The sequence below is a fragment of the Octopus sinensis genome, linkage group LG5, assembly GCF_006345805.1.
Source record: "Octopus sinensis linkage group LG5, ASM634580v1, whole genome shotgun sequence".
NCBI classification, from domain to species: Eukaryota; Metazoa; Mollusca; class Cephalopoda; order Octopoda; family Octopodidae; genus Octopus; species Octopus sinensis.
The window spans coordinates 92,722,562-92,739,417 of record NC_043001.1 but is presented as its reverse complement, the minus strand read 5'-3'; the positions used below and the strand labels follow the sequence as shown (position 1 = coordinate 92,739,417).

General features: G+C 30.6%; 1 protein-coding gene across 3 annotated transcripts in view; it reads left to right on the top strand.

The window, feature by feature from the left end:
• The window catches only part of LOC115211947, a 1,127,226-nt gene that overhangs the window by 937,929 nt on the left and 172,441 nt on the right, over positions 1 to 16,856 (top strand). For all 3 annotated transcript variants that reach the window (XM_036502953.1, XM_036502951.1, XM_036502952.1), the window contains 3 exons: positions 6,160 to 6,275; positions 13,314 to 13,467; positions 13,922 to 13,933. In XM_036502953.1, coding sequence (XP_036358846.1) covers positions 6,160 to 6,275; positions 13,314 to 13,467; positions 13,922 to 13,933 — 282 coding nt within the window. The remainder of the gene's footprint in view (positions 1 to 6,159; positions 6,276 to 13,313; positions 13,468 to 13,921; positions 13,934 to 16,856) is intronic.

The window sequence follows — 16,856 nt, the reverse complement described above, 5'->3', positions numbered from 1 at the left end:
AGAATAGTTGGTGGAGGTTCATTTTTCATAGGTCTGCAAATGAGATTTGAGCCCAGCAAAAGAAAGGCATGGTCTGTCACAAACTGTGCATACAATAAGTGATACCTACAGAGGCAAAGACATCTGTATCTGGAGTAAAAAAGACCCATTTAATGTTTAAAATGTTGTGAAGGCATTTTTGGTGGAATCTTTCAACCAATTTGAAATATATGTATGTATATATATATATATATATATATATATATATAGTAAACTATGGTTGCAGAACAAACAAATATAAGGTCATCTACGTAACATATCACATCTCAAACATTTAATCACATAATGCTTTTTCTTACACATAGAATATAGATGCATAAAATCACAGAAGATGAAACATAATTCATTTATACAAGCATATAAGAGAAATGTGTGACTACAGTCTACCGCAATTAATAATTAATACTTTAGCGACAAAATTTTATATATATATATATATATATATATATTTTAACATTATAACATCTAGAATAATAAATATAAAAATACATATATATATATAGGAAACATACAAATGTATAATATATAAGGTAAGATAAGTTCATCGTTTAGAAAATTTTTTCGATTAAAAATTACTTTTTAAGATAAGGGGAAAACCTATATATATATATATATATGTGTGTGTGTGTGTGTGTGTGTATTTTATAAAGATATTTAATATATATATATATAATTTTAAAATAGGATAAAATCTTTATAAGAATTTATCAAGTAGTTAGTGTGAAAAACCTCATAAGGGAAAAATCCATCAATTTTTCTCTTAAATATATATATTTATATTGAGGGCAAGGGAATGTATGCCTTCAGTATATATATATGATATATATTTAATATGTAATTTGTATGTGTTTGTACTACATATATAACATGTATTTAATATATAATACATACACCTAACATATTTTTTTCACATCATAAGAATTTATAAACCTTCAAGAGAATGTGAAATAATTTGTGTTTTGGAACAATGGATCTTGAAGCACACGTAAAGACACAAATAACGGAATGTAAAAATTGGGTTGGAAAAGGTGTTTTGGATAGAAAATGTTGAAGGCTTTTCCTATCGTAAAGCATATTTTGAACCTAATATGTGCATGCTATTGTTTCTTGCTGCAAGTGTGCTTCAAGATCCATTGTTCCAGAACTAAATTATGTATGTATTTGTTTATGTGTATATATATATATAAAATTTGTTTCATGGAATTTTGCTGTGGTGTGTGGTGAAAATGCTGTGTTGGTATAATCTATGTGTGAAATGTTGCATATAAACAAATTTTGTTTAAATTTACAAGTGCAGGTCCTGCTTCCTATGTGCTTTTTCTCCAATATGCCTCAGCAGCACAACCTGTATATATATCTTTTTTCAGGCATTCTGTAGTGTATATTTGAAACTGGTTAATATCTACATTAAATAATCTCTGCATTATACTTTCTGTTTCTTTCATTTGATTTTACTCATTTTGTTTTTCTGTTTTAATGAATAATCTTTTTCCTTCTGCTTTCACCTCTCTTCCTTTTTTGCTCCTCCCATTTTTTCAGGTCCTTTTCTCTCCTTTTCTTTCTCTCTTCTATGTCTCTCTTCCCCTTTTTCTCTTTTTTAGTACCTGCTGTCTCTATTCTATTTTTCTTTGTGTGTGTATATAAGCACATATGTACATATATATGTATGTATGTATATAGATAGGGTTATAGTGTTTGTGAAGCACATCTGTATATTTCAGTTCTCCTAAATTCTATAAGTGTGTGAGGCATGCATAAAAGTTAAAAAATGCTGGAATAATTACATATCAAAACAGGAGATTGAAAAAATATTTTGGTATTATTTATTTGCCATATGGTGAATAAATAGTAATGCCCAAATTTTTTCAATCTCCTGTTTTGATACTCATATATGTATGTATATATATATATATATATATACACACATATATTTATCATCATCATCATCATTGTTTAATGTCCGCCTTCCCTACTGGCATTGGGACATTATTGTGAGTGTGTATATATAAATATGCATATATATGTTTATGTGTACACATATATACATATGTATTTTAAGTAAAAGTAAAATACATCTGTGTATGCATACATAGACTTACACTCACATTCATGCACACTCATTGACATACCCAAACATAGAAACCTAATCTAAGGTCAAAATGTTTAATGTCCCTTAGCCATAAATTGTGATTACAGAAATTTTAATCTTATATGAAAATCAATGTGGACCATGTGTTTTCCCTTAAATTAAACCATGTCCTTTTGTAGTCTATTCACATCTATTTGCTGCATACTGCTAATTGATTTTTAAAAAGACTAATTTACATTATTGAATCCCATCTAATATTGAATGGGTTATGGTACATGTGATGACAGGTCAGGACAGTAGAGTAAGCAAATAGATATCAAACACCAAAGATCATATGCTAGATAGTAGATTGTATGACTCTAAGAATATGAAATTGATATTTTTTTTATTACACTCCTCTTTACTTGCACATGCACATTCACACACACACATGTATGTGTGCATGCACGCACGCACACACACACACACACACATATATATATAAATATATATAAAATTTTTTGCTAGTTTATTTTGTCCTTTTTGTCTTCTCTCCAGGTGGTGTATGAAAATTTTATGTGATTTTAGAGTCAAATTTTGGTTGCTATTTCCCTAAATACCCTAAATTATAATTTTATATATATATATATATATATATAGATAGATAGATAGATGGAGGAATATATGGGAGTGAATGGAAGACAATAAAAAAACAAAAATTTTGAGAAGGGTTATTAGGTAAAGGTTGCCACCATATCAGAATTGAAAATAATAACTTTGATGGTGCAAGTTACCTTGTAAGTAGACTGAATATTATGTTTTATTTTTAAAAAAGTTAATTTCAAATGGAGTTTATGTAAAGCAAAATATTTTACCTTTTAATTATGTGTGTGCCTGTGGTATGTATGGAAGCTGTAGTTTCTAATAGATGTATCTGTATACAAGTCAACAGAAAGAAAATATTACTATACATATATATATATAATGCCAGCATTGAAGGCAGATGTTAAACGATGATGAGATATATAACATAATCACATGATTAACCAGACTATTGGACATTATGTTATATTTTGTTGATCACAATGCACTAGCGATCTAGCCACTACACATTCAAATGATTTGAAAGTTAAACTGTGGATGAGGTTATTTATGATTTTCTTCATGTGATTTGGTAATTTGTTGATGTACTAAATATTTTTGGTAGGTCTTTGATATAAGTGGTTTGAAGAGTTGTTGAGGGCTTAAATTTATATGCAGAAAATTGTGTGGGGGTTGGTTTTCTACAGTAATTTTGAAGACTAATACTAAATAAGTCAAAGAATTTAACTTCTTTTGGAATTTTACTTTCTCTGTTTATTAAAGTTTTTATGTTATCGTCTCTATAGAGTCCCTTTGAAATATGTAGGAATTTTTGATTTAATTATAAAATGTACAAGTTCACCAAATCACTAACTCGGTCCCATGCCAACAACAAATGGTTCAGAATCCAGCAGGTGCTGATTCCCAAAGGGTGTTTTGAAAAAATTATATTGATTTTCTTGCTGGAAAATGGTGTCAATGTCAATTTGTATCTGTGGTATTATTGTTAGAGCATTGTTTTGTGTGTCAGTATTTTCTTGATGAAAGGGTAATAGTTAAATATATAAAACTGAAAAAGTGTCCTTCTGATTTATTTAGTACATTTTTAAAAGCAGTGTGTTAGGGAAAGGAATTGTTCCAGTGCTAGTGATGATTGTTATTTAATTTTATAAGTAAAAGAATCTATAATAGATTACTTATTGTTCCAGAGTCAGTTTTCCAAGTGTCTATCTATCCAGTAGTTGGATGGTGCATGAACTTAGGTATGTGATCTTTTCAACTTATGTGTGGTTCTTGCTGGGTTAGTTTATTGGATCTTTCTTCAATATTGAGTTTAGTAGCTTCCTTTCTGGCAGAGATTTTAATTTTATTCAGTCTAGTGTCATATGTTTGGAGGAAGTAGGATTCTCTATTAAGTAATAAATATTCTGAGTTTTATATAATTTAGCAAAGAGACTGTAATTCTATATTCTATTAAAATGCTGTATAGTTGTTTTGGAAGTTATTCTCAAATTTAAAAACATTTTTTTAAAATTTTAGATTTTTTTTATTATGTTCAGATCCTTTTCAAATGACTGGATAAAAATGTTACTAGATGGAAATTTATTTTTTCAGTCTGTTTTTTCTAGGTTTATGTGTTGTATTTTTCTCAAATAAGTAGACTTGTTCTTTTTATGAATATTTTTTTTTTCGCCGTGGAACTGAACCTGAAGCTACATGGTTGAGACTCAGTCTTGTTAACCACATAACTATGTCTGCATCTAACCATGCCTTATTATCCTTGCAGTAGTTTTTTTTTCTTTTCTGTAGCTATATATAGACACATTGATATTAAAAACTGGTTTACACATACACACACATACTTAAAAATTAAGTATTTTTCTTCCCATAATCTCCATATGACCCTTTTTTATATTAAAAACATTGCAAAAGTCAGCCCATGTACAAAATACCCAGAGCCACCCAAACTATTTTTTCATTGTTGATATTATAGCAAAATCTATCCAATAAACCTCAGCCCTTTTATTTCTTTAATGTCCATCCTCTACTCCAAACTAACCTTGTCTTTAACCAACACTGACTTATCTGCTTAATCTGCTTCTTGACCTTTAAACGCTTCATTGACTTAGCTCATTTGAAATTCTTACCAAATAGTATAACTTATTATCCCCTCACTTCTTTTTGATGATTTCCTCTCTCAATGGCTGAACAGACAGGCAAAACTTGGGGTCCCAGTCTGCTTGATCTGTGCAATTGATTTAACACTACTATCAGTATAGATCCACACTAACAGTAAATATCTAGTTGTTATTAAGTTAGCTTTAACATATCATCATTTTAACACACACACACATGCGCATGCACACACACACACACACACACACACACACAAACACATGTATGTGCGTTTGTGTAAGTTTTCCTGTTCTTTCCTCTGTTTTATCATGGATGTTCAATATAAAATTCTTTTAATATCTGTGACAGCCAAGATACCTTCCTAGATATAGGAAGAGTACTTTTCAAGTAGTTGATATTGGGAATGATACATTGTTAATAAAATGATTTGCTCCAACAACCTGTGGGCAGATTTATTCATGTGAAAAGTCTTTAAATGGCCACAACCATGCAGCTACAAAAGTTGTTTTTTTTAAAATTAAGTGAATGCATTCTGCTATATTCAACAAATCATTATAAACATGTAATAAATCATATATATATTTGTATATATTTATGTACATATTAACACATACAAATGAAACATGGGATGCATGTGAGTAATGTACAAATTCATGTATACACTGTTATTTAATATTCACCTAAATATAATGAGAAAGTGTCTTAAAAATATTAACATCAATTTTCTGTGTACTTAGGTGATGTACATGGATCTGCCATATCTATACATATACATGGTCTAAGTATTTCTCTCACAGAAGAACATTTATATGTATATATATTGACTTATTAAGACGTATTTGATACGCATTCATAGGAACCAAGTTTCATTTCCAGTCTAAGTTTCCACCCTTTCTTCCTACTGTAGCTACTTCATCAAACAAATATATATCTTGTCAAAGATTTTCAGATGGTTTTGCATAATTTTTCTTTCTCCAGAATTTCAGAATTCTCTCCATTACCCTCATTTCAATTTTCCTCTCTTATTTCATTCCTTCCATTGTTTTTCTTTTTCCCTTCTAGGTCACTATCACCTCTTTAAATTTATCAAAGCTGCTGTATGATTCTGTATAAAGGATTTTTATTGTAACAATTCTTTAAAAAGAATATCAAATCAAAAGGTTACACATTGTGCATAATAACATGAATAAACAGGCAGGTAAACACACACAAGAGTGTGCTTTGCTGGAATGGTGATGGCTGTTTTTTTACCTCCTTTTTTTTTTTTCTTCCTATCAAACCTTTTCTGATTAACATATACCTGCTTTTATTTCCATTGAATTCTACCCTTCTAGATCCACCATACTTCACAATCCGTCCAAAGCCGATATACCAGTCGGTGGCAGGCAACTCAATAACTATACCATGTGATGCTGAAGGAACACCAAAACCAGAAATCACATGGCGGAAGGTTTGTATATCTTATAACTATATAAAATATTTGCTTTAAAGAAAAGCATGTTTCCTAATTATAATATTACATTCCAATAAAAATTACGTATTACAGATAACATTTCCAGCTATTACTTACCCCTTTCGTAGTAAAGATGAGGGAGGAGTGAAAATAAAAGACTGATATACACATTTACATGTACATGCATATATATGTAAATGCAAACACATACACTTGCCTGAAGCTGAATATGGAAAAAATTGTCTGCAACTATGCATAAAATGTGAATGTGATACTTAAAGGCTCAGCTAAGGTAGCCATAGTTATCCCTTGTTTTGCAAGTTCTCTTGATGAGTCAATGACAGAATAGCATCTATTGTTACCAAACATTTCTTGTAGGGAGAAGCAGCATTATTGCTATCTAGATATTTCCTGGTAATCATAATACGGCTTCTCACTAAGTATAGGTGTCAGAAAATGTTTTAAATCAATGTAATGTAAAGGCAACATATACTCATCTCATCAGTCAAGTTAATGGATCATCAAATATTCCTGAAAGCATTTACTCATGTACACAATATATAAATATATATATATATATATATAGTAAATAGTACTTTACTACTATTTACTATTTATTGTACTTTATTGATTTTTAGATTAAGGTTTTTATAGTATGTTTTCTATATGGTGTGAATAACATATTTCATTATTGAATTGTTTAATAGAGGTTTTTTCTCTAATTATATACATATTATATATATATATATATATATATATATACACACACACATACACACACACTCACACACACACATACACACATTCCTTAAGCATGAAGATGGGTTTTTTTTAGTGTGTTGATGTAATATATACACCAAGATTAATGTTCTTCAAGCATTTTTGTGATATTTGCACAAGATCCCTCCACATAACTTACGTGATAAACATATTTTAGATAAATAGTGCAATATTTCAATCAAAAGCAATGAATTTGTAGAAAATTCAATTTGATGAATTTAATATTTAGGTTGGATTTTGTAGGGTCCACAAATATTGCCTTATCAAATCTATCTTTATTGCACCATGCTCTTCACCTATTATCATTACAACAGCTCTCTTCCAAATTTAGTTGAAGTATAACAATATACTCCCTTATTTAAAGTTTAGAATTGTTTCTTGTTAATTAATTTTAACTGATACAGTTATGTAATGTCTGATCTAGACAATAAATATGTAACAAAAGACTTTGATAGTTAATATGTATATATTATTATTATCATTACAAAATAATGCAGCAAATGTAAATACATCATTTGTTTAGTGTAATGGTTACAATGGCTTCACCAGAAAAAAAATTATGTATGAATGTTATTTACATGTACATATTCATGTGTGTATATTTTTAAGAAAATATTTTTTATTGCTTGTAAATAGATCTTCCTTTTCAAATATATTCAAATGTCTAATTCATATCTGTATATAATTATCTAATAATAGCTGATATAAATGTTGGTTTGTTGATATCTCCAGTCATGCTTACATACAGAGAGAGTAAAAGAGATATACAGAGAGACTTAACATAAAAGGTACAAGATGAGTGCACATACAAGGCTTGGTGGCAAGAAATGTATAAAGGGATGCTCTACATAGAGAGAGAGAAAGAGTCTTAAAGACAGAGGATGATGAGCGAGAGTAAATGGCAGTATAGTTATAGGAAGAATTGTGTAAAAGAGAAATTTGTTTTGTTAAATTTATTTTATGGTAATAATTATTTTTCATGTCATTATTTAGTATTAGTCCCAAAAACTTTGAAGAAAATTAAATTATTGTATGTATGCCATATTTCCTCATATTACACATAGTGGCAAAAGTATATTTCCAAAGTTAGCTGTCATATAACAGGTAACATTCTAGTTTATGCAGCATATCTAAAACTCTTTTCTAAAAGCTTTCATTTCATATATTAGTATTTAATTTGGTTATAAATGACTAGTTGCTTGTACTTTGCATATTGGAGTACTGTTCATGCATTTGAGATGGTGTCACTATCACACACTCACACACACATCCTAGTATGCATTAAAAATATTACCATTACTCATTGCAACCACTGATTAATTAATGTGACGTATCCTTCTGTCACTTTTACAAGAACAATAATAACTACAATGGTTTCTGGTGCTCTGAATGTGTAATCAATCTATCACCTCCATCCAAGCTCACCTGCTTCACCTCCATTTCATCTTATCATTTCTGTTTTGTCTTCCTTCCCAAATCTTGTAAATACATTGCTCAATCCTTTTTCCTCTGAACTGTAACCCTCTGGAATCCCCTTATTGCCTGTGGCTTTTATGCAGGCATTAAACTGAAGATGATTGAGCTGAACATCTACTAATTTGACTTCATCAGACTAGGAAAGATTACAAAACCAATGCCTCAAATCAGCAGCTTTCAAACTCATAAATATCAGTGTACCCATCATCACTATATCAATAAAATTATCATGCTTGGCTATTTATTAATGCGAAGACAAAAAACTCTATTTAATTCTCTTATCCAGAGTGCTGAACAAGTTTAAAATCATGTAATTTATTAAACATAGCAATTTGTCTGTCCATTTTCCAATCTTTTACATACACCCTTCCTATGAAACACACTGGTTTAGGTTAATTAATATTTGCTAAGTACATCTAAATACACTAATATAGAACAATCCATGAAATCTTGGTATTGTAGATGATACTATTTATATAGCTCTCCTAACTAACAAATTTAATTTTATTAGCTCTATTACTTGCCTGTGCAAACTTGTCAGTGTTGGATGCCTCAAACAATGATGTGGAAAGGTAACACTGTGCTCTAAAGTTATTGTGATTTTTTTTCAGTAGTTTCTTTTCCTGCTTCCAGCATCACATACATTACAAATAACTTAACTATTGTTTATTTCATGCAGATGGCTGCTAATATCTGGAGATTTCTAATGAATTTTTGTTTGTTTACTGTGGGAAAGAAAACTACTATAGTTATCGTGTAAGCTTGGTGGAATTTGATCATATGAAGGTGGATAGCTAATAAAATATTTGATAATGATAGCTAGTTATTGTAACATATTGGTACTTATTTTTATCAAAAGTCTATGAGAAACTGCGGTTTATTATTGTGAGATTCATTCATTAATCAATTTTAACTAGTGCACTGCAACAAAACTATATTCTGTTGAGAGTAAAAAATTCCACTAAATCTAGAATTCTTGCTTTTGTCACACATTATAATTTGCATTTTAGCCATGATATTTTTTTGTATTAAACATATTACATTTTGGAATTAGATTCTAGTCAAGCAAGTTTTGCTATCATTATTTATCATCTTAGTTGAAGAGGTTTAGGTTATTGTAATTTCACACTGCTATTCACCAAATACTTCAAACTGAAAATAATCCTGCTGGGAAATTGTTCCTCCTCTTGGGTCTACGAACCACTCATACCATTTCTCTCAAAGCTCTCAGCCCTCATTTACAGCTTGTCATTGCTGTCCAGGGAGCACTCTTTACAGAAACTTCTTTCTAAAACATTGTGTGTGAATTTATATAGATCCCACTCTTCCTGCCATTCACCCATCTCACCTATATACCAGCAATAAAGACTTTCAGTTACTCTAATTCTCCTTCTCCTGTTCATTGAAACTCATCTGTTTTCTCTATCACTCTCTGAACTCCTCCAGCCACCACTAACTCTTAGACCATATCCCTTGCATTGAGGATACTTCACTTCGTAGTTCTCTGAAACATCTTCCATGATAACTTCAACAATCATAACTCTTCTTTGCTTTACTATTCATCTCATACAAACTGAGTCTTTCACAATCATCAACTCTCTGCATCAACTAGTTTTGTTTTCTACACACGTCAAACACTCTTGACCTCTTTCTCAGTTCCAGATCTAATCTTTACTAAACCTTCTCTATCACTACTTTTGGGGGTATTCAACCACCTCCTTATCATGACTACCCATTTCCAGTGTCGAAGATCCTATGGCATTAAAATTAACTGACTCATCATAAATCTACCAATTCTATGCAGCTCATGTCCTTTATTTACCTTGTCTCATCAAAAACAGAATACCATTCTCTTAGAACTAAAACTCACAGCCCTAAGTCTTTAGGTAGTTTGAACACATTTTACAATGCTTAGAAAAAATTCACCAACCTTACAACCTGAATGACACTTATAAGCACCACAACTCCTGCAAGCATGGGACAGATGCTGCCTTACGTTGTACAAACTTTCCTACCACCCAAATGCAACCAGTTATTCTGGTCATTTGGCAAAAGTATCTCTACCAATATTTTGAACCCTCTTTTCTTTTGCCTTTCAACGATGACATTTCTGTTAGTACTCACATGAAGAAAGTTTCCACATTTGCTGTCTGCTTTGCATCCAACTCCACATTAGATACAGTAAATAAATCTCCCAAACTATTCCTTTCTTTTCCACAAAACTCAACACCATATGTGCAAAAGTAGCTCCAATTACTATCTGTTTTATTTGTGTGCTAGTTTTTCCTAATGATGGTGTTTACAACTTTTTAAAGTTGTTGCTAAAAAATATAACCTGGTGGGATAATTAATAAGAGTAATGTGTATATGGTTATAAATTTACTGCTAAAATTTTCATGTAAATGATGTTACATTTTGATGTGAAATTTTGTTTTATGGAATTATTTCTCATTGTGAATATCAACAACACACTACACTGGATGCTAGAAGAATTGCTTATCTTACTAGTGTTAAGTGATCCTCAAATTATTTTATGATTAGTATTAAGAAATACCTTGCATATGCTCTGGGATGCATCATCAGTGATATTTCTAGGGTCTCAAAGGGTTTTGAGTTTTTCAACATCAGACTCCCCTCACCTAGTTGACCCAGCTGGGGTTGATCAAGTCCCAGCTTGCATCCCAATAGTAGCAAACCACTGGTCTGCCCTCTTTATCCAAAGTCACCTAGTAGTCTTCTCTGCAGTTTCGGTGATGAAATTTGTAGCTCTCCTCTTTGTTGCTCCAGTAACTCCAAGCCCAGTCAGAACTTTTAAGAATGATTGTCCCACGAAACCTCAGCAGCTCCACTTCTATTTCAAATAGCATAAACTAGTCATAGCATCTGATTTGATGAAATGGAATGCAGACACACTGCAATGTAATCAGTAACACATCACCCTACAAATGCTATGTACTTTAGGTACCATCAATGGATTGTTTCCATTTTTCCCTCTGAAATTAGTGCTTATACTTTCCATCATCCTGTGTATATATTCATTATATTAATGTGCATTCTATTGCTGATTTATGAATACTTAAGTTTCAAGTATGCTATCATGTCCTATTGACATTTAAATGCTATTTGTTGCATATATGTACAGGTTTCATAATTTCATATTGTGAAGCATCCTCCATGGCTTGGTTTTTACTGCTTTATTGGAGTGTAATTTGAGAGGGTACTATGATTAGCTTACCTCAATTTTCCATTTAATTATTGCTCTTATTACACCTTTATATCGTGAGGTTTTTGGTTCCATAAAAAATTTTTCTAAGGCTCTTATTCAGGTATTTTAGTACACTGAAGCTTTTCTGTTCTGTTTTGTAATTACACAGTGTATATAAGCTCTCTTTATTGTTGCTATATGTTTTATGTATATAATGTCATCTTGTGTTGGTATTTTGTACTTTGATATAGTCATTAAGTTGAGGGCTTTTACAGTAAGTGATAGCATTTCTTTTATTTAGTTGCATTTTGTTGTGATTTGGAGATATGTTCAAGTGATCTTTTGAATCTTTATGTTGTCTATTAGTAAACATGAGTTATATGCTGAGGATGCTCAAATATTTTGTAAATATATTTATTACCTGTTTTCTGTAGTTATTGCTTTTGTATTTGTGTCATATTCATTTATTGATCTGTTTATTTTTGTAATCAAAATAATTTCCTTTTTTTTAAATTTTAATGTATCCAGGATTGAAAATTTCAATATGTACTTACATTTTTCCTAAAGATATAAGTAATTTATCATAAATAGCTGATAATTTTTGCATCTCTAACAAGTGTGTTGAATGAATGATTGAAGTTTAGTAACATAGCATGATTTATCTAGTTTGCTATTCAAGTAGTCTCTATTCAAAGGATATTGTTAGCAATTTCAGTAAAACTTAGTGAGTATAACAACAAGAATCTCATTATTGTTTCGCCTAAATGGATAGAAATGATAATGTGGCTTAGTTTATTAACATAAAAAGAGAAAAGTGTTTAAAAAACAAAACATTAAAATAAAAAAACAGTTATTTCTTGGGCTTTTAAATTATGCCATAAAAAGAACACTGACATTACCTTACTTAGGAGATTAATTTCAATATATTTTGCCTAACTTATTATAGACTTACCTTTTGATATCTTTTATGATCTGTGTTTTGATATTTGGCTACCTTCTATCTGATTCTGATTGTTTGGTAATAGCCTGCAATTTATTTGGTTTTAGGTATTCAGTATGTTCATATTTAAGTGGAGAAATATATGGTATATTTGTGATTTGTTGATTTATGTTACAAACATCGTATATTCATGCAGTTTAACATCTTGTTCCATCATCATCAGGACTCATTGATTGCAAATATGGAGTCAGCACCCCTTATAGGCTTAGGAAAACTCCCTTCACTAATCATAGGAAGCTTGAAACATTTAGACAATATCATTAAGTATGTTCAGTTACATATGTTTATTAGATGTTAATGCAAAATTCAAGGTTCTAATATTGCTGTAAATATTGGCATACCCATCTAATGGTTCATGTTAGCTAGATCTGTTTCCATCTGAATAGCTTGGCACATCAATCAAGAATTAGGAAGAGTATCTATTTTCAGCTGTATTCATCAATTCAAGTATACTTTTATGATATTCCTGAAACAACACATATTTTAGTGACTAAGTAAAGAACCTTTGGGCCACTGTAGCCAAATGTATGTCTCAGGTTATTACAAGGTTATTATTAATTGACTCATTTTCTAGGTTGATGGTGAAATTGATTGGGAAAGTCGAGCTTCTCAAAATAAAGGGAACCTGACCATCTATCTTCTTGAAAAAGCAGACCATGGCGATTATGAATGTGTAGCAACAAACCAAATCACTAGTATTGTTATTGGTACAAAACTGCTCATTGAAAGTATGTATGCTTTTTTTTATATTTTTTCATTTTGTTCACTTTGTCATCCATATGCTCATGGATAGCATAAATGGAAAGTTTTTTGCAAATTTTATATTTGTTGGAGTGATTTACTATTATTTTTTCTACTTGTTATTTTTTCTTTCTTAATCACTTAATAGAGAAGTAAAAGAGGTACCTTTTAGTCATCCAGACTGACTGATGCAAGAATTATTTACTCTACCTAGGGAATATATGTAGATTTGAGCTTAATTCCATGTAGTCATAGTCCATACCCTAACCACTTAGGCATTGTAACTCAGTAGGCACAATGATAAAGACTAATAAATAAATTAAATACCTTAATATTTAAATATATGAAACAAAATAAAGAAATTAGGTATGTAGCATTACTCATTAAAAAACATTAAAAAATGACAGACTATGGTTCTTTTCTACCTATTTCTATTAACAGCTCCCAAGACAGGTAAGTTTGATGATGCATTGTTCTTTACACATTCCAGTTTTATGCTCCATCTAAAATATTACCATGGTTGTGAATTATAGGAACTGAACTCTTCATATGGTCTCTTTCACTTTACTTAGATGCAGTTTGGCACTGACTAAAACTGAAAGTATGAAGAAATAATAACAGCACTCTTAATCCTGTTGTTTTTTTTTTGTCATATTTTGCCTTTTTTTAAATGATATCTGTTCATATATATATATATATATATATAATATATATATATAATATATATAGATATATGAAAAGGACTAAAAAGATATAACTGCACAAACAATATGATTGTGCATCATATCCATTTCTTTTCTCACTTGAGCACCTTTTAATGTCTTATTAGATGCAAGTAGTTAACATTTAAAAAATATCCTGAACATAATTTAGTGAAATAGAAGGTCTTTGAGAATTTATTCCTGTTTGGTTTAAAAGCATGCTGTTAGTTTTTTAATCTCTCTTTAGAAAGTTTATCTTTTTATGATTGGGCATTTGGTGGTATACTCTAGTGTATCAAGAAGCGTGTTCACATTTCTGTGAATCTGAACATCTTTCTTGTGTAAATTTCTGTTTACATTATTTGCTTTTTGGCTACTGAAATCTTATTGAAATTATCTTGTTTGTATTGAGATCAGATTATGAAGTGTAGTTACATGATAGAGCAGTGAGTGATGATACATGATTTTATTTAAAAAACAAAACAGAAAAACAAACAAGAATAGCAATGAATGAACACACTCTTTTTAGCAAGGTACTAGATCACCTTAATTTTATAGAAATGTAATTCTCTTTTGCCTTTGCTTTCTCAGTACACTTTATATAAGATTCTTATTGTGCTACGTGTAACTGTGTGCCTGTTTGTCTTATGGTGGTATGTTAGAGTTTGTTATTACTGGGAAACCAAATAACTTTACTTTTATAAAATTTCAAATTTTATAAAACTCTGCTTATTTATAACTTTTATTAAATTGCAAATAACCATTTTACAAAATAATAATAATAATAATCCTTTTTACTAAAGGCACAAGGCTTGAACCTTCAAGGGAGGGGGTAAGTCAATTACATCGACCCCAGTGCTCAACTGGTAATTATTTTATTGGCCCCGAAAGGATGAAAGGTAAAGATGACCTTGATGGAATTTGAACTCAGACTCAAAATAGTCATAATAATTGTTTCAAATTTTGGTGGAAGACCAACGATTTTAGGGGAAGAGGATAGTTACTTACATTGACCTCTGTGCTCAACTGGTACTTACTTCATCAACTCTGAAAGGATGAAATGCAAAGTTGACCTCAATGACATTTGTACTCAGAACATAAAGCCAGAAGAAATGCTATTAAGTCTTTTGTCCCATACTGTAACTATTCTGTTAGCTCACCTCACCAATAATAATAATACGATACTTTCTAATTTTGGTACAAGACCAGCAATTTTGAAGAGAGTGGTTAGTTAATTACATCAACTCCAGTGCTTAGCTGGTATTTATTCTATCAATCCCAAAAGGATGAAAAGCAAAGTTGACAGAATATAAAGAGCTAGAGGAAATGCTGTTAAGCATTTTGTCCTAATGTGCTAATGATTCTGCCAGCTTGCTGCTTTAAGAATGATGGTGGTGGTGTTGGTGTTGGTGGTGGTGGCGGCGGCAGACTGCTGCTGCTGCTGTTATTGTTATTTTGGCACAGGGTCAGCAATTTTCAAGAGTAAGGAAGTTTATAGAATTAACCACATTTATCAACTGGTAATAATTTTATTGAACCCTAAAGGAGGATAGGCAAAGTTGACTTTGGTAGAATTTGAACTCAAATTGTGAAGTTGGATGGAAAGCTGCTAAGCAGTTCTGCCAGCTAGAAACTTTAATAATAATAAGAAGAATCCTTTCTACTATAAGTACAAGGCCTGGAATTTTTGTTGGAGGGGGATAGTTGATTACACTGATCCTAGTGCTCCACTGACACTGATTTTATCAACCCTGAAAGGATGAAAGGTCAAGTCAACCTCGGTGGAATTTGAACTCAGAACATAAGAATGGATGAAATGCTGCCAAGCATTTTCCCCAGCATTCTAATGATACTATCAGCTCTCCATCTTAACAACAGCAATAATAATAATAATAATAATAATAATAATAATAATAATGATAATCATCATAATAGTAACAATAATGGTTTTAAATTTTGGTACGAGGCCAGCATTTTCAGGGGGAGTGGGTAAGTCAATTACATCAACCCTAGTACTCATCTGCTACCTATTTTATTGACCCTGAAAGAATGAAAGACAAAGACAACTTTGGCAGCATTTGAATGCAGAATATAAAATCAGAAGAAATACTACTGAGCATTTTCTCTGGTATGCTAATGATTCTGCTAGCTTGCTGCCTTAATAATTATAATAATAATGATAATGATTGTAATAATAATGTTAATGGTAAAAATTATTTTTTTTAAATTATTTATTTCATTACTTTTCCTGGCATGAGGTACACATTTTATATATACCTGCTGTGCTCTTTATATATACATATCCAGAGAGCTATCTCCATATATATAATATAACGTAATGTATTATGATATATATATATATATATATATATATCATAATACATTACGTTATATTATATATATGGAGATTTCTCTTGAATGAAACAGTTCTAGTCCTGTAGAAGCTCCTTCTATATAATAAATTATATATATATATATATATAAATTATTAGAGAGTTATCCACTATGTGGATAACTCTAGTGCTAAAAATAGCTCCGAAGCAACCACAGAAGATCTGTTTCCAACTAGAATCAACATACATTTAACGTAAGGAAAGTGAAATACAACGAATAAAATAGATTGACTCTATACAATTGTTTCATTACTAATGTAATATGTAGTTTTACTTACACTT